Source organism: Xyrauchen texanus, chromosome 15, assembly GCF_025860055.1.
Source record: "Xyrauchen texanus isolate HMW12.3.18 chromosome 15, RBS_HiC_50CHRs, whole genome shotgun sequence".
Lineage (NCBI taxonomy): Eukaryota > Metazoa > Chordata > Actinopteri > Cypriniformes > Catostomidae > Xyrauchen > Xyrauchen texanus.
This window is the reverse complement of record NC_068290.1, coordinates 29,562,213-29,585,053: the sequence shown is the minus strand read 5'-3', so window position 1 is coordinate 29,585,053 and position 22,841 is coordinate 29,562,213. Positions and strand designations below refer to the sequence as shown.

Here is a 22,841-nt window from a genome sequence, read left to right as displayed (position 1 = left end):
ATAGGCAAGGCACATGAGGAACAGGTGAAGGCAATTAACATAACAAGGACTAAACAAGAGAGAGTGACAAAATTAATGAGGAGGCAGGGTCAAGGAAGCACACAGGTAGCAGAAACACAGACATAGCCAATTACACATGCACACGACAACCACACATAAACAGAAAACCGATAAAGACTGAAGGGCCTCTATGATAGAGGCAGAACAGCAGCCAGAGAAAATAATCATTTTGAGATTTGAAACTTCAGCAAATTAAACTTCAGCATTAATTTTGGTTTATATCTGTACGTACATACTTTTACTTGCCACTGTAGATAGATAGATGGACGGATGGATGGACAAAGACATTGTGATGTCTCCTCTTGTGCCTCAGGTCCAGAGAGCAGTCCGGCAGGAAGTCCCACCCCTGCAACCCAGCAGCAGGTCATCCAGCACAATACCATCACCACCTCCAGCACTGCACCCAATCACCGCACAGATATTAACCCCATCCACTAGAGACTCTCAGCCCACACACTCCCAATGCAGCCCCACGCTGGACATCCTGACTGCAAACTCTGTGGATAGACACACATCTCTGTGCCTCTGTGGCAGCTTTCTCTTCTGTTTGACTTTTGTAAATGTAAATTGATTCACATGTTTAGTTCAACTTTTTATGTTTGTTTTGTTACATTTGAGTCAGCTTTAAAACAGGGAGTCTGCATGATTCATCAGGCACCATCTCGCATGTCATGAACATCACTGATGGGTTGTTGTGGAAACACAAACTTTATTTGTTACTGGATTACTACTGGACTACTGCCTTTACAAATGAGCAACATTCGGATAGTAGCTGGAGCTGTACTATGTGCTATTCTATTACTATGAATTTTCCATTGCCAAAAAGATGCTGTTTGTGTCCTTTCGGTTCTGTTAGGACTTTATAACAATTACTCTAACATTCCCATTATTTATCTAATTCAAAAGGATAAATGAGGAAAGTCAGTAAAGGTCAATGCAAATGAAGGCAGACTAAAAATGCAATATAAATCATTTATGAGCTCAGCAATCGAATTGTCTTCACCTTCTTGCTTGGATCAGAATATAGATCTGATTAAGCTCAACCTATTAGCCTTCTGCCATTTCACATGTAAGTTTAAGATTAACACATTTTTTAGTTATCTTCTTAAAACAAACCAGCTCTGGCTCATTAGCTGGTACAGATCATGTAAATGGAATGCGTATATCAAGCTGACACAGGTTTCTGGAAGCATATGCCCTGCTTAACATGTGTGCGATTTCTGGATATTCTCAGAGTGGTCACAGCTGCGGCTGTGTTTTCAGAAGATACCATCAGATTCATTTTGTTGGTGTAACTTCTGGTTGGATTTACCCCTGGTCCTCATTCATTTGGATACTATATTTACTTGTGGCAATTAATTTGGGTATCTGTTTATGATTAGTTTGTGAAGTGAATATTACACCACATTCTTTAATAGGGGTTTGAGGTGTTCTGCTCAGAGTTGAGACAATATTATTGTCAAGTGCTCATACATGGTCTCTCCCTAACCACCATCCAAAATGCTCCTTCAATTCATTTAATCTTGCACCTGAATTGTGCAATGAAAAAAAAGAAAGTGTTTGCTGTTCCCGAAGCTATGGAAAACTTCTGTCAGAGCCAAATGAATTGTTAAATGCTCTAGTTTTGGCTTAAAGTATTGATTCAGTGGCACTTCAAGAGCATACATTTACTCTAACAGATAGGCTAATGCATATGCTATGATTTATCCTTATACTGTATGTCCTGTTTTATTATAGAGATCTATATATCTTGGTTCACAAGAATCTTATGAGATGTTCTTAAGGACATGGACCAGGGTAAATTCAGTAGTAAACTAGGAGTCTTCAAGAAATTCTGTAGAAGCCCATGGAAGTTTCTGAAAAGGTGCTGTTGTGTATTGGAGATGTTAGTATAAGCAGCAGTTTACTATTATAATGGCATTCCAAAGTGAAACCTGTTTGTTCCCTTTGCATGGTTGTAAGGGTGTATGTGCAAAGTCCTTTATACCTCACAAGTCTATTAGCATAGACCATACAACTGGATATTATTGCTTTTAGATGCTGAGTAGTAATTTGGTCCTCTTTTCTTTTCTATTTCTCTTTACTGCAAAAGTGTAGCATTTTACTATTTTTACACATGTACTGATCTAGACTGATCTCTAGACTGAGACTTTGCTTTCCAAATGTCACAATGTGCACAATAATGTCTTATCTACTCACATAGTGTAGAATGTCAGCCATTTATAATACATTGACATCACTGCATTTATTTTCAATTTCAATTTAACTTTGAGGCCTTAATAAAGTTTGCATTATTTGTAAAGGAGAAACTGCATTAGACACTGTTTTGATTTGTTTAGTTTTTTTGTTTTGTTTAATTTCGATCTGACGTTTTGTTTCATTTATTTTTGTTTTGTATTTTTGTTTCATTTATTTATTTTTTTTATTTGTTCTTTTTTTGTCTTGTTTTGTTTAATTTCATTACTTTGTTTCTTTTGTTTTGTTTATTTGATTTTGTTTTGGTGTTGGTTTACTTTTACTACCTTCTAGAACCAAGGAGGCCTTTGATGTACAGCATGGCCACTGACCAACATGCAAGCTGGATATGTCTTGGCTTGTGTAATATGGAGAGACACCAAAATGTTTCCCATCTGCAGAAAATGGCCTTTCTTCCAGCAGCTAAGCTCAGAACTCTGTTTCATGTTATTCATAGTTTGTAGAGGATTTTATGTCCCTACTAAATGGAACATATTGATTCCCTTCGCCTTTCCTCGCAGCACTGTGTTTGGAACACGAGCGTGCTAAACAGCCTCCACATTGAGAGGTGGAAATAATGTAGCTGCCTTTGCACTTTGACCTCTGTGCATCAGAGGATGGAATAGCCAAATAGAAGACTCAGCAATTCCCAGTTCCCACCAGCAAGAGCCAGCCACTGTCAATCTATGGAGACTGGAACAACACAGCCTTTTATGGACCAACCGGATTGGAGCCCGGAGTGGTAACCCCAGTGGAAAACAAGTAGGATGCAATTCATACACAAGACTGTAGCCTGATGGTTTGGGTTAGGCAGCGTTCAGTAAAGAACTCCTATAGCTTTAAGACTTTACCAATTAAACTGTCTGACTTGACACCCATTATACCCTTTAGAGAAGTCCTGTTTTTCACACTGTGAAATGGGTGACATCAAGATGAACTCGAAAATTGATTATAGTTTTTATTATTATTATTATTATTATTTTCTTCTTCATTTGGTCCTTTGGACCCATTTGGACAGTTTGGTTGGTTCTCAGCATCTTCTCTTTAAGGGTCTCAAACCAACATTTAATGTTTTGTTTTTTTTTGCAAGTGATGTGGTTTTGAATGGGAATCTCAGTGAATCTCAGTGTGAATTTCAATGCTGCACTAGTGTTTATGGTTTGTGAGCTTGAAAGTTAACCTGAGTTTGGTGAATGCATTGGAGTAAACATCTCAGACCTCAAACTTTACATTATGATGTAAAAATGGTGGGAGGGGCATGCTAAACAGCAGTTTAAAATGGTTCTCCGTGGAGGAATGTAAGGCTGTGGTAGAGTTCAATAGCTGCAGGGATTCAAGCTATCCTTCAGCAGTAAGGACAGACAACAGTCTAAAGCTGCATTGTATTTCATCTCCTATGTCTTAATTTAAAGCAAAGTGGCTCGGGAGAGTATCTACGTAGGGTTACATCATCTCTTAGCCAAGCAACAAAACACACACACACACATACACACACAGACACACACAGGAACACACTCAAATGGAAATATTTTATTTGTTCCTGGTGAGAAACTGACATTAATCTTGTTGATTTGGCATCAGTCCTTGTTACAATGGGTCGATGGGTTGTTAACATGTCTTTTGTAATAACATTCTAAGAAAATGGTGGGAGATATGTTTGTGTGTTTGAGCACAAGTTAATGTGTGCTTTCATGTGCATATGTTTTTTTTTAGGTGGAGGACAATGAATACACATTAATAGAACTATAAATGTATCATTGCAGCAAACCTATAAATATTGTTTAAATTCTTATTAATTTTTGTAATCTTGTTCCTTTAATGCAACCACCTTTCTTTTTGAAAGGAGTACATGTTTGGTACTTGTTTGTACATAATGTTTGCATAGCACTTGCAGTCATCAAATGTTCGCCTAAAACATTGCATCGTTTGTTACACATAATGAATTCAAGAATTCACACATGCTTGCATAACTTTGTATATTTTATATGTTTGTTAATGCCTTGAAAAGTTTGTGTTTATGCAAATGTACAGATGTGAGACCACAACAGCTATATTACAATAAGAAAAATAAAGCACTTGTTCTGTAACAAAGCCTTTTCCATGAATGATATTGTCATCTATGCACATACAATGAATACCCTTTTTAATAATAAAAGAGTAAAATTAGCATTTGTAGTGCTTTCTGACTTTCCTTGTCTTGCAAAAAATCATAATGCTCTGTATATTATGAACCAAAAGATGAAAGTTTTGTTTGCAATAGTACACCATTGAAAAACATTTTACATATTTTTTTTTTCATCTGCAGGTACTACATTTATTGTGTAATTGTTTACAGTAATGTACTAGAGACCTCTGGTGGACAAAACTTTCACCATATGCTGGTTAATGGTCATTTAGCAGGCAGATTTGTGTCCAAAGTGAATTTAATCTTGTAACCTTGAAATCATTTAATTAAAGTAAGTGACTTTATCCACAAAAGATCTGTCTGTATAAAATACATAAAACAAAGACTTTATGTTCTGTTAAATTATCATGTAATAACCTGTTCAAAACAGTGGTGGCTCAGTGGTTGAGGCTCAGGTTTACTGACCAGAAGGTCGGGGGTTCAAGCCCCAGCACCACCAAGATGCCACTGTTGGGCCCTTGAGCAAGGCACTTAACTCCAGGTTGCTCCGGGGGGATTGTCCCTGTAATAAGTGCACTGTAAGTCGCTTTGGATAAAAGCGTCTGCCAAATGCATAAATGTAAATGTAGAAAACAAACTTTAAATAGAAAATCAAAATACAATGAACTACCAAAGAATAATTTGAATTAAGCCTTAGGTAGTCTAGTCTTGACAATTCCAGTAAACTGCCAGAATAAGATTTTTTTTTATCCCTGTTGAAATGATGCCCTCATCCTTAAAGAGATAGTTCACCCAAAAATTTATATTTTCTCACCATTTACTCACCCTTGCGCCATCCCAGATGTGTATGACTTTCTTTTTTCTGATGAACACAAACAAAAATGTGTACTCTATAGAATACAAGTTAATGGTGGCCAGAATTTGAAGCTCCAAAAAGCATAAAAGTAATCAATATGACTCCAGTGGTTAAAACCATGTCTTCTGAAGTGATATGACAGGTGTGGGTGATAAACAAATCAATAATCCTTTTTTGCCATAAATTCTCCTCCCTGCCAGGTAGGGGGCGATATGCACAATGAATACGAATCAACAAAAACAAAAGAAGAAGTATTTGAAAGTGAAAGTGGAGATTTGTAGTAAAATTACTTACATATTGATCTTTTGCTCACCCACACTTATCATATCGCATCTGAAGATAAGGATTTAACCACTTATGGGTTACTTATATTCTGCCTTTATATGCTTTTTGGAGTTTCCAAGTTCAAGCCACCATTTACTTGCATTGTATGGAACTACAGAGCTGAAATATATATATTTTGAATCTTTGTATTTGTTCAGCAGAAAGTCATACACATCTGGAATGGCATGAGGGTGAGTACATGAAATTAGAGAGAATTTAAAATTGTGGGTGAACTAAATGGGATCAAAATCCCATCAAATGTATTGTGGTCACGGATCCAAACATAATAAGCTTGAATCAAAATAATAAGTTTGAAAAAAAAAAAAAAAGTGCAGATAAAAAAAATTAGCACAAAAATAAATAAAAAGCTTATTTGAAACTAATTACTTACAGGCATACATCCAACTCCAAAGTGTGCATGTAGGTGTCAGCAATAATGCATACCTTTTAGATTTTTGATATAATTAAAAAAATGTCCAATTATATGTAAGCATTTCTATATTCATCAGTATTGTATTAGGCCTTGGTGTCGGGATCTGGAATTTAATTCATGGAAAAGCGGATCAAGTTGGGTTTTGAACTCGCAGCTATATTGGTACAGCTAGTAAAAACATGCATCAAACATCCACACCAACCAAGCCTTGATTTCTTTTTTTTTTTTTTTAGATAGACAATAACCTACAAACAAGGTAGTCTTAAATAATGCCTAAAGTAAAACTCTGCAAACTAAATTCAGATGACTCGTTACATGTTAACGGACTATGATAATAGCCTACTCGGAAAACACACTGTTTCCTAGAGCTGGCAGAAAATACTCAAAACAGACACAAGCAGTGTATCTATCAACCACAAATAATATAATATTGAGCAGTAGCTGTCGGAGTTGCATTGGAGTGGCGTCACCTCCCCCTTCTAATGATTGGCTAGAGGAGAAGCTGTCAATCAAGAACTAGAGGACCAATAGGGATGAAAAACATCCCCTGATTTACACGAAACTCTGCTCACAAGCTTTAGAAAACCAAGCACAGAACTTGGAAACAAAAGCAAAAAAATACAGCATAAGCGTACAAAAAAATTAAAATATGAGTAAAATTGTCAGAGAGCACATAAAAAGTAATACGCAATTCTGATAACTTAAATGCCCTGAACTCTTTGATTTGCATTAACTGTATTAAAGTCAAGATTTACTGATTTGTGGTTTAATGACTTGATAACACGTCCAAAGCACAGATGTACAGTATGGAGGTTGTATTATAATACCAATACCACCAACATCAATCCAGTCTCTGTGGTGCTACTACAAGCTAAGCAACTTACACTGAAACTGCAGATGCACTGAGCCTCAGGATGATCCAGCTTGTTGGGCATCACAAACGTTCTGATGTTACACAGCTCTGCAGTGTCCTTCTGAACCAGAATCCTCACATTAATCTGTGCAAAGCATGTAAATAAAGTTTATATTGTGTAAAGTGATGCAATTAGATAAACTTTATTTCATGATACCACAACCACGTTATGAAGCTGTATTCCAGTCCTTGACAGACTGCAGTGGGTGTCCACCTTCAGGGTGAGAAGCTTCACTCTCTGTCCTTTCTATTCTTTCTATTCCCTTAATGATACATCAACAGAGGCTAAACTAATAGATTTTAACATTTCAAACACACATTGTCATTGTCACCATCATTCTATGGTCCAATTGATTAATCAAGTCTTTACATGTCTCTGTTTCTACCACCACATGTGAGAGTTTCCTCCCTCTCATTTCTGTGATGCTGTTGGACACTGGGAATTCAGCACTCCACATATGGACTACAGGGTCAGGGGCTCATGTTATATCACTCTTATATACTAAAAATGCCGGTCTCCTGTGCTATGTGACAAATCTTTTGTTCTTTATTAAATATTATTAAAAAATACTTTGTTAAATGTTGTTAAGTGAACCACATTATCTCTCTTCTCTCTCAGGTGATTTCACCAAGCTCAACAGACTGTACAGACTGCTCTCCCTCACTGTAGTACTTAGTACCCCACTTTTTGGCTTTAAGTTAAAAGGGATAGTTCACCCAAAAATGTTAATTCTCACGTAATTTACTCACCCTCATGCCATCCCAGATGTGTATGACTTTCTTTCTTCGGCTGAACATAAACAAATATTTTTTAGGTTCATACAATGTAAGTGAATGGTGACCGGAACTTTGAATGTCCAAAAAGTCCATATAGGCAGCATAAAGGTAATCCATAAGACTCCAGTGGTTAAATCTATGTCTTCAGAAGCGGTGTGATATGTGTGGGTGAGAAACAGATCAATATATAAGTCCTTTTTTACTATAAATTCTCCTCCCTGCCAATCAGGTGGCAATATGCACAAATAATGCAAATTGCCAAAAGAAGAATTGGAAGATTTATTGTAAAAAAAAACTGAGATATTCTTCGAAGAATCTTAATTGTATTAATCTTAATTGAATCTTAAAGCTGTACACAGGTTGGCATGAAGGGGAGTAAATGATGAGAGAATTTACATTTTTGGGTGAACTATCCCTTTATTATGATTTTATCATGTCTGTAGCTAGGCAATCAGAGGATGCTGCATATTGTTCGTGGCCTCTTACATCAATAATACTGGAATTGTTGTGGGCCCCTCTGTACCTTTGGGCATGCAGAATCATTCCCACTTTTTACCCTGGAAGCTATGGACATGTGCTTTCATGCCATCACACTGCAGGTCCTTATGCAGTTGTTTCCTGTCACAGGTGACAGTCCCCCACCCAGTCAAGAAAATGATGGCCACTTCTATGGTGAGATAACAACATCATGAATAGAGAGCTCTGAGGTCAAATTCAGCCCTTACTGGATGACCGCACAAAGATGTCAAAATGAATGTGAGTGGCACTGCTTTTATCATTAGTCTGAGAAAATGTAATAGTAATTTACTGGATTTAAATTGTTGCAGTTCATGCTTTTTACAGTAACTTCATTCGATTTTGTAGATGTATTTTTGTTCTAGCTTTCTTGTTTTTAGTTTCTCTTAGTGTTGTCTTGAAATTGAACCACTCTGATCTTTCAAACTGCTTTGATTCAAATTTAAAGGGATAGTTCACCCAAAAATGAAAATTCTCTCATAATTTACACTTTCATGCCATCCCAGATGTGTATAACTTTCTTCCTTCTGCAGAACACAAACACATTTTTTTTGGAGATTTTTAGAAGAATATGGTAAATGTCCATACAATGCGAATGGTGACCAGAACTCCAAAATCTCCAAAAAAGCACATAAAGGCAGCCTAAAAGTAATTAATCAGACTCCAGTGGTTTAATCAATGTCTCTGAAGCAATCGAAAGCAAACCAAAATATAACTTATTTTTCACTGTATATCTTGACAGCAGTCTTCTTGGTGATCATGATTTCAAGCATGATTATACTTCCTGCATATGCATCAAACACTATGAAGTGTAATCAAACTTGAAATCATGATCGTGCTGCAACGACAAGATGTAAAGAGAAAAGGAGTTATATTTTGGTCTGTTCTCACCCAAAATAGATTAGATTTCTTAAGAAGACATGGATTAAACCACTTGGATCAGATGGATTACTTTTATACTGCCTTTGTTTTTTTGGAGCTTTAAAATTTTAGACACTTTTCACTTGCATTGTATGGACCTACACAGCAGAAATATTTTTCGAAAAATATTTGGGTTCAGCAGAAGAAAGACATACACATCTGTTATGTTATGGCATGAGAGTGAGTAAATTATGAGAGAATTATTTCATTTATGGGTGAACTAAAAGTGCCCTTCCATTATCAAGTCACTTCCTTTCCAAACCCATGTCAATCAGAAATCGGAAGTTTAGAGTTTAGGCATGTGGTGGGCTTTTTGTATTTTTTTACAAGAAATCCTTAACAGCACTTCTCTCACTTAAAGACACTTAAATGTTTTCAGTTGGCACATCTTTGCTCATTCAACAACTATGGTTTTGAGTTTCCCATTTTGAAGGTTTTCTCCTTTTCCAAAGCCATTTTACTCATGGTTTAAAAGTACTTAGAGAATATAGTTCTAGACCTGCATGCATCTTTGGTGCAGTGTCAGTAGTTGGCTTTTATTTCATCTTTTTATTTTTTTTAAACAGCCAGCTGTCTCCCCCTGCAGGACACAATGGAAATGCTGCCAAAAACACAACAAGGCAACAAATGACATAGGAAATTCAGGAAAAGACACTCACAAGATAAAATATTTGTAAATGTTATAGTATAGTGTGCTACTTTAAAGATTCTTATTTTTTAACATTTTTTTACAGAATTTTTCATACCCCTCTCAATAAGTATTATTCCACATGCATGTATGGCTGGATGATATCAACTAAAAGTTATGATCAAACTAAATAAATGAAAATATGAAAAGTTATCAAAATATAAACCATCGCTGAGGATAGCATATGCCCCAGGAGCCTCTGAAAGGATTTCAGTGGGACCAGCGTATTCTGTCTGAACACATGCAGACAGTGCAGCACCGACTGTTGGTGAGGCGCGCTGCCATCGAGACTGAGTCTAACTCCATACCAAGAAAAGAGATGCTCTGAACCAAACAGCTGAGGTGCCTGAGCACCAGGTCCCTGTGCGCACACAACATGTCCCGCGAGTGAGCTAGTATTAGCCAGTCGTCGAGATAATTGATGATGCGGACGCCCACTTCCCTCAGCGGGGTATGGGCTGCCTCTGCGACTTTCGTGAACGCGTGAGGAGACAAGGACAGGCCAAAGGGAAGGACTTTGTTCTGTATGCCCGACCCTCAAAGGCAAACCGGAGAAAGGGTCTGTGTCGAGGAAGGATCGAGACATGGAAGTACTCGTCCATTAGGTCTACCGCCGCAAACCAATCCTGATGCCGGACACTCGCTAAAATGCGTCTCTGTGTGAGCATCTTTAATGGGAGTCTGTGCAGGGCCCGGTTCAGAACTCGTAGGCAAAAAGAGTCGGACGGTCCTGATCAACCAGTACGACGTGTTGGGGAGCGCAAGCCACACCCCCAAGCTCTGTATGAGAGGGACCAAAGGAACTACTATGTCGGCCGTACCAGCGGGCAGGGCCTAGCGACGGAGTGGATACCGAGGTGCTGAGTCTAGAGACATCAAAGCACTTACATGGCTCCTTGTGACCGCTCCCGGAACAGCCTGGGACCGGGACAGCCTGGGAACAGTCTTCGTCCTCGAAGCCCATGTAGACCATCACATCAGGGTCGGGTTTGTACCACGGCTGGGCATGCGGAAGAGGGAGGCCCGGTTCCAGGGCGACGTACCTGCCAAAGTGAGCCGGTGGCCGGGGAGACCGAAAATAGAGCCCAGGGAATGAGGCAACTGTGGGGGAGCTGGTGTTTCCGATGCAGCGGGGACACCCAGGGCGACGAGCAGATGGAGTGCGGGGTCTGTGGGGCCACCGGGGCAGAATATGTTGTATGGCCTCCGTCTGCTTTCTTACCATTGAAAACTGCCGGGCAAAGTCTCCAACAGTGTCGCCAAACAGCCCAACCTGGGAGATGGGGGTGTCAAGAAAACAAACCTTGTCGGCCTCTTGTGACTCGACCAGGTTGAGCCAAGCGTTCCTGGACCACCAAGGTGGACATCGCCTGCCCGAGAGTGCGCGCCGTGACCTTCATCACTCGGAGCTCCTGCATTAGTCCTGAAGAAAGAAAGTCCTGGACTACCCTCATGCAGTTCTCTAAGTGCCTTGGATTGGTGCATCTGCAGGAATCGTGCAAGGTGGAATTGGCGTGACCAGCAGCACTGTTGGCTTTAGCTATCAGTGATTACATCAGCCTACAGGCTCTGGACGGGAGCCTCGGACCACTCCGCCAAGTGGCAGCGTTTTGCGGGCACAAGTGCACTGCAACCGCTTGGTCCACTTGGGGAATCGCTGAATAGCCCCTTGCCACCCCGCCATCGAGGGTAGTGAGAGTGGAGGAGCTCACAGACTGTGTGCGGGCAGTGAAAGGTGCCTGCCACGAACGCGTGAGCTCATCATGCACCTACGGGAAGAAAGGAATGGGGATGGAGCATGGCCATGAGCGGCGCTCTGGCTCCAGGAACCAATCATCGAGCCGTGAGGGTTCGCGGGGAGCGAAGGGTTCCACTCCAACCCGAAACTCGCAGCTGCCCGGGCAAGCATGGCTGTCAGCTCCACGTCAGCCTGCGACTGAGCTGGCGCACCCGAGGGTGGGAGTCCAGCCGAGTCCTTAGTGTCAGACATGACAAGCCCACTCACCGATGCTGCGATCGACAACTCATCTTCGTCGCAAGCTCCGAACGAGATCACAGGCCCACCGTGAATCCTTTTTTACTTTAAAATATCCTTCCTGCCAGTAGGTGGTGATATGCATGAAGAATGTGAATCACCAATTCACATAATATTTGCTGACAAGATTAGAAATTGCTCAAAAGAGAGAGTAACAAAAGACTAATGTTCATCAACATTGCAAGTTTGTACTCACATGTGAGGCCGTGCTCCACAAACAAGCCAAACATAGAGGTGCCCCCAGATCCTTCCTGCAGCCATGGCAGCACTGGAGCAGTCTCTGTTCTTTCCTAAACACAAAACATGCTACAATAAATGAGCGTGCAGTCAACAGCATACAAGTCCCCTAAAATATACCAACTGTAAAAGCATACCTAGCAGAAAAAGGCAATACAATCTCAGGAAAGACCCATTTTCTAAACTTGAAAAATAATGTAAATTGTGTATTTTGTAGTGAATGACCTCTAAAAATACTCCTGATTCAAGTAGCTGACACAGAAGTTGCAGTCAGCAGACCTGTCTTATCTTTAGTGCTGTTGGAACAGGCAACTTCACAGTAAAACAGTGTGATTTCAGTGTGTGTATGTAAATCGTCAGCATGTTACCTATGCAGGGAAGAAAAGAAAGAAAGAAAAGGTTACTGTTGTAGGCCTTGTTCACAGTGAGGCATCCTGTGTAACTCTTGACATTGGCAACAGAGAGGGGACCCACCAAACTTTTCGTTTTTTCTGCATACCCACAACAGAGATTAAATAATCTGTATTAGTATACATACAAGCAGGAAAGATTAGGAAAGGATGATAGTAGCTTACAAGGAATAGTTGGTCCAAAAACAACAATTCTGACACAATTTACACATCCTCATCTTGTTACATTATTTACTATAGTGTAAATATTTGCACTGACAATGATTCGATTATATTCTATTATTTACCTAACGAGTACGAAGCAATATAAAATCTGAAATCTGGTGAAATCCTTTTAGAATGATTCATGATTACTTTTAAAAAATATACAGAAAAAATATTTAGTGTGGCTTGGGTTCGCTTTTAAGCTTTAACGTGGGTCACCATCAACTGGCATTGTATTTAAAACATGGACCAGGAAATGTATAATATATATATATATATATATATATATATATATATATATATATATATATATATATATTTCCACCAAAGGAAAAGTCTTACTGGTAATTTGTGACATAATTTAAATGTTTGGGTGAACCATTCTTTTAATTTGCTGACAACTTTTCAACGGCCAATGCGATACCTAAAGAGCAGGGTGGCCACAATTAAAAGAATGGTTAAATCTAAAAAACTTGCCAACACTAAGCTGTTTCATCCCAAAATGTTATGAGAAATCAGAAAATAAATCTAATGCAGCAAATGTTCCCTTTTGTATAAATGTAACACATTTTGCGTGTCTAACCAAAGGAAGATGTTCCAAATTAAATACAAATGGGCCTTATGATGCATTTGTGGATCAAATGACGTGTGCATTCATTGATGTATTTTTGTGTTTTATTCATTTTAATTTTGAGACATTTGTTTCGCTGTTTTTTTTTTTTACCACGTCCGGCCAACACACAAACAACTACCAGTGAATAAGTCCTAAATGAATTCAGAAATGTGGGCACAACTACCATCAATTTGGGAAAACTTCACAACTGCATGTTATTAGCCTTAAACAAATGTCTTTTTACTTATGTCTGTTTAATTTATTATTAAATGAATGTTCAGCTATTTGTACAAATAGATACATTTTTGTGAATATAAATGTTCTCTCTTGTACCATTAAATCACGGTTTGTGGATGAACCAAATGAAAATGTTCCAAATGAAACACAGAAGGGCCTTGTATGTGCTTTTGTGGATCAAATGACACGCGTGCATTCAATGACATACTTTTGTGTGTTTTAGGTTTAGACGGTTGGCCGAGGGGAGATTTCGTGTTTTCAGACGATCTGTGGGGATGGGGATGGATAACCCAGTTTTTTTATATATATAACCACTACACTTCTCAACAAAGCAAATAAAAATTGTTGCCACTCACATACTTTGCACATTACTATAATATCGGTAACTTTCTCCAGGTTATTTTCCCGGCGAATAGAGCAGGCGGCTACGTGTGGGGTCCGACATGCATGACGTATTTGTTGCCTTCATCCAATAGCTTGCGTGGGAAAGTGTCGGTGTTGGTGACGCGATTGGTGAACACACTGGCGCGCTGATATGAAGTTGCTGTCTGTGCGCATCTTTTCGAGAAGTGATTTTAGCCCAGGAAAGATTGAACTTGTTAACTCATTTTTCCCAGTTATGCTACATATTCAGTTTGACACAAAATGTGAATGTAGGGGTAACGTTATGCATTTTCACTGTTTTTATTTATGTAACCATCTTTTGTCATACGATGTCCTGTCATTTCGTTGTAATCTTTAATAAATATACCGTTCTGATTTCACACATTTGATCCATGGTATTGCTTGGAAACACAACATCATAAAAACCATAGACATCTACAGCAGGATACAACGTTAAAATAGCCTAAATATAAAGTTATGAAACTTCACTTTGCCCTCAGCCAAAACGATTTGCCAAGGAACAAATTATAGATTAATGAGACCAAAGATCGCCCGTTAGATATACACAAGACGAATTATATCTCATGTTTAACCACTAGACATCAAAGCCAGCGGCAAACGAAGCACTAGCCGAGGTAAGGCTGTTCCAGGTGGGGTACATGAGCGCCTGGATCTCTCACTCCGAAAACGTCAGATCAAAATTTTAAATAGGCTCCATCTTTATGAATAAACCATAGATTTGAGCTTTAGACAACTACATTGTCAACTGAAAAACTATTAAAACTACATTTCGTGACACAATAACAGTAGTATTTTGAAATTTCTAATTATTTACTAATTATATAATGGCCAAATACAACCAGAAACAAATGTTCAGTCTTGCTTGTGAAAGGTAATTCCTCGAGACCTGTTTTCAATTGTGTGGCGATTTGTACAGCCCCAAGCAGCACACGAAACACATTTTTCTCAATTCCCGGTATGAAAGTTATGGGAATGTTGCCCTCCACAATGTGGCGGCACCTTTGATGTACACTCCAGCGGGCAATTTGGCGTCTATGTATTTATTATGTCTATGATAAAAACGAGCCAGACAATACTCTTTTCCCCGCACATTTTTACTGTGGAAGAAATGGCAAAAACATGAAGTGCTGCATGCATATATGTGAGGGAAATGGACCCACCATTCCCTTCACAGACATAAGTTGGGAGAAATTTATTAAATCGGTGTTTCTGTGGAAAGACCTTGAATGCAGAGAAAGTCTTATAGCAGAAGAGGCAGTACAGGCATACAAGTTACAAAGCCAAAGCCAGGAACCTACAAACCAGTTAGTCAAACCAGCTAACATTGGCTACCACAGGGAGTGCTACAGCCATTTCACAAATATCACGAAGATAGAACGAGCACAAAGGAGAAGAGAGAAGGCAGTATTAGTTGAAGAAACTGCAAATGAAGGTCCAGCGGGCAAGCTATCAGGCTGCAGTACACAGGAGGAGTCTTGAGTGCATGCCAGACATTCCTCCTCCTGTAAATCATGGCTGGAAGATGGTAGGAGATTTCTATGGAGTGGACTGGATGACACTTCCGCCAGCTCCAGAGGCCATACTGGAACTTGTGCACTGCTCATGTAAAAAAACAAATTGTGTTAAGGGTAGGTGCACATGTAAACTGCATGAGCTGCCATGTACAAACCTCTGTCAGTGTGTAAACTGTGACAATAAGTCACTTGAAGATGACTAGGGCACATGTGGTTTTGTAAATACACATGTGGGGAGGTGTGTGTGTGTGTGTGTGTGTGTGTGTGTGTGTGTGTGTGTGTGTGTGTGTGTGTGGCTACTCCTGCTGAAGTAAATCTGTACGATGTTTATGTACATTATAACTCTGCTCTGTTTGATAGCCTATGTTCTTTGATTTGTATAATCTTATTTCTATTACATGCCGTTCTTCTTGAGCTCTTAGCTCTCCGGTTATAATATTGGCTTCTTGCTGACCCTTTAATGTTATGTCAGATGTAACTGATAATTAAATATGTCTTAACCATCAAGAGGTTCATGTTTACCTTGAGTTTTTGGCGAACGTTTGCAAAACAGTCAGAGGTAATTATCCGCGGACATACAGTGGAGCCTATGTGAGTTGGACGAAGTGTTACCGTTAGAATTAAGTATTTAAACTTTACACCAAATCAAATATGTAATCGCATGATGCTAGCTACTGCTAGTTAGCCAGCTGAAACTACCCTACTTAAAACGACACGCTTACATTCATTTTAATTCCAAAATCTAAACCAAGCTAATCTCATATATATATATATATATATATATATATATATATATATATATATATATATATATATATATATATATACATACATGATCTCTCTTGCATCGTATGCAGGAGATTAGCTTGGTTTAGATTTTAGAATTAAAATGAAGGATGCATTAATCTAATAGTAATGTCGTAGTTTTGGTTCAGAGCTGTGACCTAATGTTAGACATGCTAGCTACTGCTAGTTAGCCAGCTGAAACTACCCTACTTAAAACGACATTAACGAGACGCTTACATACGTTTGAACAACACAGTGTACTAAACAATTTTTTTTTATAGATATCATATTCTAATTAAATGAATGCTTACAATCACAAAAACAATGTCCTTGGCGATAGTCACTGTGCTGCTGCCGCAGATGCTGCTCGTGTCTGACAGCTGAATCATCCGTGTAACAGCTGTTCTAAATAAGCTATATCTGATTGGTTAATAATAATCCTATGTCAGTATCTTGCCACGCTATTGGCTCGACTGATATAGTAGGCAACCACGTTTGCCTGCATATTTACGGTCGTGCATTATGATTTCGAGGGAAAATGTGCAATAAATGGGAGTGGCAACACTTTTCATATCGTTGAGAATAAAACAACCGTCCCAACTTTACAAATTCAGGTTCTCCCTCCATGGGGATCATCCATTTCGAAAAGTAAAGCAGATACGGGCCCTCGGCCCACCGTCTAGTTTCATTCATTTGAATTTTGAGTACATCTGTAAAATGAGACTGCCGTCAAGTGGTAGTTGCTTTTTTTACACAAAGTTACATGTGAATTGTGCAAGGCAAACCCAGAAGAAAGGAAGTCTCAAAATTCAAATGAATGAAACACAAAACACACAAAAAGACATCAATGAATGCATCCCTGTCACTTGATCCACAAATGCACATTCAATACTTCACAAGACCATTTTGTGTTTCATTTGGAACACCTTCATTTGGTTGCATCCATAAACTGTAATTTATTTGTACAAAAGGGAACATTTATATTCATAAATATGTCTCTATTTGTACAAATAGCTGCACATTCATTTAATAATAAATTATACAGACACATTTTTTTTAAGGCTAATAATTCACATTTGTGAAGTTTTCCCAAATTGATGGGTAGATTTGCCCACGATTATGAATGAATTTAGGACTTATTCATTGGTAGTTGTTTGTGTGTGGGCTGGCCATGATAAAAACAGCGAAACAAAAGTCTCAAATTCAAATAGATAAAACAGAATAGACACAAAAATCATGTTAATGAATGCACACGTGTCACTTGATACACAAATCAAGTTCAATGCTTCACAAGGCCATTTTGTGTTTAATTTGGAACATCTTATTTTGGTTAGACATGCAAATTGTGTTACATTTATGCAAACATTTGTATTCACAAATGCAAACATTTATGCAAACATTTGTATTCACAAACATGTCTCTATTTGTACAAATCGCACATTAATTTAATTTGGAATTTCACAGACTCAAGTTGAAAGGCATTCCTGTGTGGATAGTAAGATGCATGTATGACATTTATTGAATTGATAGATAAATGTTTACGCATTTGTAAATAATTTTTATACTATATTCATCCCATAGTACAGGCCCACCTTCAGGAAGTATTTTCACTGAATATTAATGAAACAACATAATTGGAGTGAAAAGATATAACAACAGAAAGTTGTTTTGAATAAAATCATTATTTTTTTTTTTTTTTTTTTACCCCAAATGCTATCCTTTCACTTATTCAACAGTTATTGCTATCGTTTTTATATAATCACATTGAACAAAATTGAAAATGACAAATAAGTATTTTGTCTAAAATAAATGTGATCATTTCCAGGATATACATTAGCTGAATAAATAGGCAATATAAAAATACAAATTAAATATTACCTAATTTTGCCTCAAAATCAACCTTTAGACATTACACTCAATGATCTCATGGTCTAACACTAGAAGGGTGTTTAGGAGGTTGTTTTTGATGATTTTTTAATGTGTTTTGGGATCAAAAAAAACAAAGGAGCCTTTTACCCCGCGAAGACCTTTGCCCCGTTGTATCCTACAACATTATTATGGTCGCACCACACATGTGCATAACATTGTCAGGTAGACAGGAGGAATGTTCGTGCGCACGTCTCTTCCACTTTAAGAAGGCGGATTCACCCGTACACAGAGAGTGTTTATTACGAGCCTTAAAGTGGCACATGGAAACGATACAGCAAAATCCTAGTCACTAAATATGGCGAAACCCACTGCACTGCCAGCACAATGAACAGCCGGGAAGTTTTTTCGCATTTCGCGTTTTATCACGGCGAAGAGTAGATAAGTTCTTGTATTTTGTGTACGCATATTTGAAGGTTGTATCAACTAGTTTCACCATATGGTTCATCTGCTCCCACACACGCGACTGTAAATGCGGCAGCGCTCGCGACTCCTGTTTGATCACACACTCACAGTTGGATATTATCGGCTCTTCAATAGGAACTCTTCACAGCTGAAGACAATGCGTTAGCTTAGAGGACACAGACTGTGATGGAAGAACTGTCAAGCCCTAACAGACGTCAGTAAGCGAGGATATTCAGTGAATTAGACGTGATGGCAGCGTCCAGTAACTCCAGTCTGTCAGGTTCCTCCTCTGTTTCCTCGGGTGAGTTGTGAACCAAAATTAAAGCTTGCAAAATTAATTTGGGAATATTAATTGCCTTTTGTAATTCTAATTGCGTGAATGGATAGCTAAATTACATTTTAGTTACATTTCTGTGGTTTTGGATGTAATGAATTCAGACAAGATAGAACATGGTGAAGAGGTGTGTCTTTCCCAAAATCTGTTTCCTTCATTCAGCATGAATTAGACTTACTTATGAATTCATGCAATAGCAGCATGACCAACGCATGGTTGCAGAGCACTGCTGTAACGTCACACTCACAGATTATGAGTTCTAAAGGCCACCTCAATATGAATATATGAAAACTGTATATGCTAACATGCACACAGAGCCACCTTTGGTTTGATCACCTTAATTGTTTGCTACAATACAGTGGGAGGTACAATTCTTACTAAGAGTTCATGCACAGATCTTAATTGTAATACCAAGCAATAGTCTGAGCCTCATTTAAAATCTTAAAAAATTACTACATGTACTGAATATTTCCTTTCCTTGTACTGTGCCATTAATTTGCTTTCACTTTGTAAATTGGTATCACTTCAAAATAAGGTTGTATTTGTTAATATTAGATAACGCAATAGTTAACTAAGTATGGGAAACATTTTTACAGCATTTATTAATCTTAGTTTATGTTAATTTCTACTTAAAGTATTTATTTATTTTTTTGTACATTAAAAGCTTTAAATGTTAAAAAGAAAGCTATGTCCATTTCAACATGTTGTGACATGGGAACCAAAAAACTAGTTGTGACACATACAAATGCATTTGACGCCATAGTCTCAAGGGATCTAGGTTATGATGGGAATATATCTTAAATCCTAAGCAAATTTCTATGACATTTTTATTTATTTTTTTGCATTTAAGGGAGTCATGCAAGATTTCCATGGGTGTGTGATGAAACCTTATTACCTTAAAAGTGGTGCCTCACAGTTTGATTCACTTGAGTAATTTTCTATTATCCTTATCTTATTATACACTAGAAATCACTGGTGTTGAAAATTAGCTTTTCAAATAGTCTGTCATCTTTCTAGCTAGGAGTCATATGGTTTTTTATAAATATATTTACCTGTACCCCTAATTACCTGTCCATTTTCATATAGGAACTGCCTCACTGTACCTCTCTAACAGACACACACACACACACACACACACACACACACACACACACACACGTGTATTGCATGTGTATTGTATTACATATTCACATTCTGTGTGGTTGGATTAGAAATGCGCCTACACATTAGTTGAAAAGAAACTAGATAAAGACAGAATAAATGTAAAGCGTCAGGCTGGCTGGTGGTATGATAAGTGAGAGAGGCTGTGCAGGTGTTTAAATACACTGAGCACAAATGTGAAGAGAGATAAGGCCTGGTTGGACAAGCACTCAAATCTGCTTCCACAAAGAAAGGCCTGTTTACACCCTGTTCTGGACACACAGCTCTGCCTGGCATTGCCTTTGTGAGAACAGAGGGGGGACATGTATGATTTGAGGGACAGTACCTGTCTCAAAGGAGAGCACGCTTGAATAACAAGCAATTCACTGAATGGGTGTGTGTAGTAGAACCATTTCTAAAGAGATAGTTGAGCCAAAAATGAAAATATGTAATTATTTACAAACCCTTATGTCGTTCCAAACTGGTTCCAAAGTTTTTAGGAATCAATGCATCTTTTTTGTGGGAATGGTGACTGAGGTTATCGTTTGGCATATTCTTTTGTGTTCCACAGAGGCAGGAAAATCATTCAGGTTGGAACAATCTGAGTGTGAGTAAATTATGACAATTTTGGAGCCCTTTTCCACCCACATGGTTCAGGTGTGGGCCGTTGCAAATTCTCGAACTGTTCCGCGCGTTTCCACTGATGTAAATGCCGCACCGGCCCAAAAATCTTACTGGTCTCTACACAGGAACAAATTGCGTCAGGGGTGGAGGCCATGATTATTTTTCCTCACCAGGTAGTTAACCAAACAACAACAGTAGAAACAATAATAATAATAAAAAAAAAATATGTCAGATAACAAAAGCATTCAGGAAATGCAGAGGAAACGAGTACTCTATTTTATCTTGGATCTCTATAGAAGACCATTTTGCAAGCAGAGAGGTCGCAAAGGAAAAAATCTACAAGGAGAAATGGTAGACGATTGACCAAATCATAAAATTTAAAGAGAGTACAGGGAGCATAAGAGACCCAAGCAAAACCGGCAGTGGAGGGAGCAACAATGTCTTGGACTCTGTGCTTGAACACCGACTAGTCAGTTAAAAAATGGAGCATTCAGTTCAGTCCATCTCGCTTGAGATGAGCACATAATCGCCAGTGTAATCTGCAGCTGATCTCTGTAATTAATTATGTTTGCCAACTTTGTTAGCTTTCCTAACACACTTCATCTTATATTGTGCATTGTTTTGTTCAGTTTCTCACTCAGATCGCAGTTACACACTCAGATCGCTGTTATCTTTTATGTAAACCGGTGGGATTCTCAATCAAGACATAAACATAATATTAAATCCTATGGCAAAAATCTAAATATAACAATCTGCAACACCAATGTTAATAACGATTCCACTGTTACACTTTATAGTACTTTGCAAGATAAACCACTTTAAAAAGTTTATAAATAATAATGTAATTGCATTACCTGTTGTCTTGGGTATAGTATGATATCTGGCGATCTTGTTGAGTAATTGTATTTCTCTGTATGTTTAAATATGTCATAAAAAAACAGGAGTTGAAACTTTAGGCTACACAAACACTGTGACGCTGTGTTTATGTTTGAGGTAGTCAAAACTACCACGTAGACATGTAACATGTTACGTCACTGTTTGGCTCTCATGTCAGTGGAAATGCTCGGCCGGTTTACGATTGCCCTGGCCGTGAACCATTGCCTGTGCTCGGTTTGAGAACCATCGCAATTTTGGTGGAAAAGTGCAAATTTTGGGGTGGACTATCCCTTTAATACAGTAGTCATTTTATATTTAATCCATTCCATTTATCATATTATTACTTTAAAGCTGAATAATGACCATCTGAGAGAGCAAAACAGAATTTGACAAATGAAAAACTGTTGTGAGGTCATGTTGAGTGAGAAATGTTTGCACACACTGGCCTCTGCTCAGATGGGATTTGCTGTGTGTATGATTAACTTTATGCTTGCTGCAGCTCTTTGCACACGTACGCACACACAAAGTACCACATTTCATGCTCCAGGCCAAGCTATTGGACTATTGAGGGCCAGGAGGGGATGATCAAGCCAAGCAAATGCAGCCCTGTGGTCACCATCCATTCCCAAATAGATTATCTCACATGCTTGTTGCTGAAGTATCAGAAATGCACTGCAGCCACAAGGCTTGAAGGAGACGGGTATTCTTTTAAGCCTGCCATACAGAGAGCTGTCATTAGCTCCGTGCCCCTGGTGTAATCATCGGATGCTGAACACCACGCCTCTGCCAGGCTCGCTAAATCTGTCACAAGAGTATCATTATTTTAGACGAACGCTTTTTGGCAGAAATTTGTTTCATCTAGTCTTTGTGCAAGTAACTGGCAGAGAATGCAAACATGCGCACATGTTCTGCTTTATATTAGCCAATGACGGGGCTGCAAACAAGTGCAGGGCGGACTGGTGGGTGGATGCTGCTCAGCTCTACTGACATCAAAGGCCAGTCTAAGCTTTGATGTTTTCCTGAAGGAAAACAGTAACTGAAACTTAGGGCTGCAAGCTTGTGAATGTTTAAAAAATGATAAGGTTGAAATGATGGGGGATTTCACGGTTTTGTGGCGTTCTATATTGAAGGGTTGGTGTGGCATAGTGGCTAAAGCTTGGCGCTCTTAAAAGTACTGTTAGCGATGTTAGCCGTTCTGGAACTTCTGCCTGACTTAAGGCCCTTTAACACTGCAGGAACTAAAGCCC

The 22,841-nt window shown here is 38.6% G+C and overlaps 2 protein-coding genes and 1 long non-coding RNA gene across 6 annotated transcripts in view; 2 read left to right on the top strand and 1 right to left on the bottom strand.

Moving 5' to 3' along the window:
• Positions 1-4,938, top strand: part of LOC127655628 (cyclic AMP-responsive element-binding protein 5-like) — a 101,252-nt gene extending 96,314 nt beyond the window's left edge. Inside the window, exon 9 of one of the 3 annotated variants that reach the window (XM_052143527.1) lies at positions 374-4,938. In XM_052143527.1, coding sequence (XP_051999487.1) covers positions 374-498 — 125 coding nt within the window. In that variant the 3' untranslated portion in view covers positions 499-4,938. Of the gene's footprint in view, positions 1-314; positions 342-373 lie in introns of those variants that run through there. The other 2 variants (XM_052143525.1, XM_052143526.1) reach the window with 2 other exon arrangements.
• Positions 4,859-12,933, bottom strand: LOC127655630 (uncharacterized). Its single transcript, XR_007972056.1, has 4 exons — positions 12,346-12,933; positions 12,080-12,173; positions 6,918-7,031; positions 4,859-4,982 (listed from the first exon to the last, which is right to left on the bottom strand). It is a non-coding gene; the product is annotated as an uncharacterized LOC127655630 (long non-coding RNA).
• A 5,446-nt stretch (positions 12,934-18,379) lies between these two features.
• Positions 18,380-22,841, top strand: part of LOC127655629 (beta-chimaerin-like) — a 78,474-nt gene continuing 74,012 nt past the window's right edge. The window contains exon 1 of one of the 2 annotated variants that reach the window (XM_052143528.1): positions 18,380-18,921. In XM_052143528.1, coding sequence (XP_051999488.1) covers positions 18,870-18,921 — 52 coding nt within the window. In that variant the 5' untranslated portion in view covers positions 18,380-18,869. The remainder of the gene's footprint in view (positions 18,922-22,841) is intronic. The other variant, XM_052143529.1, reaches the window with a different exon arrangement.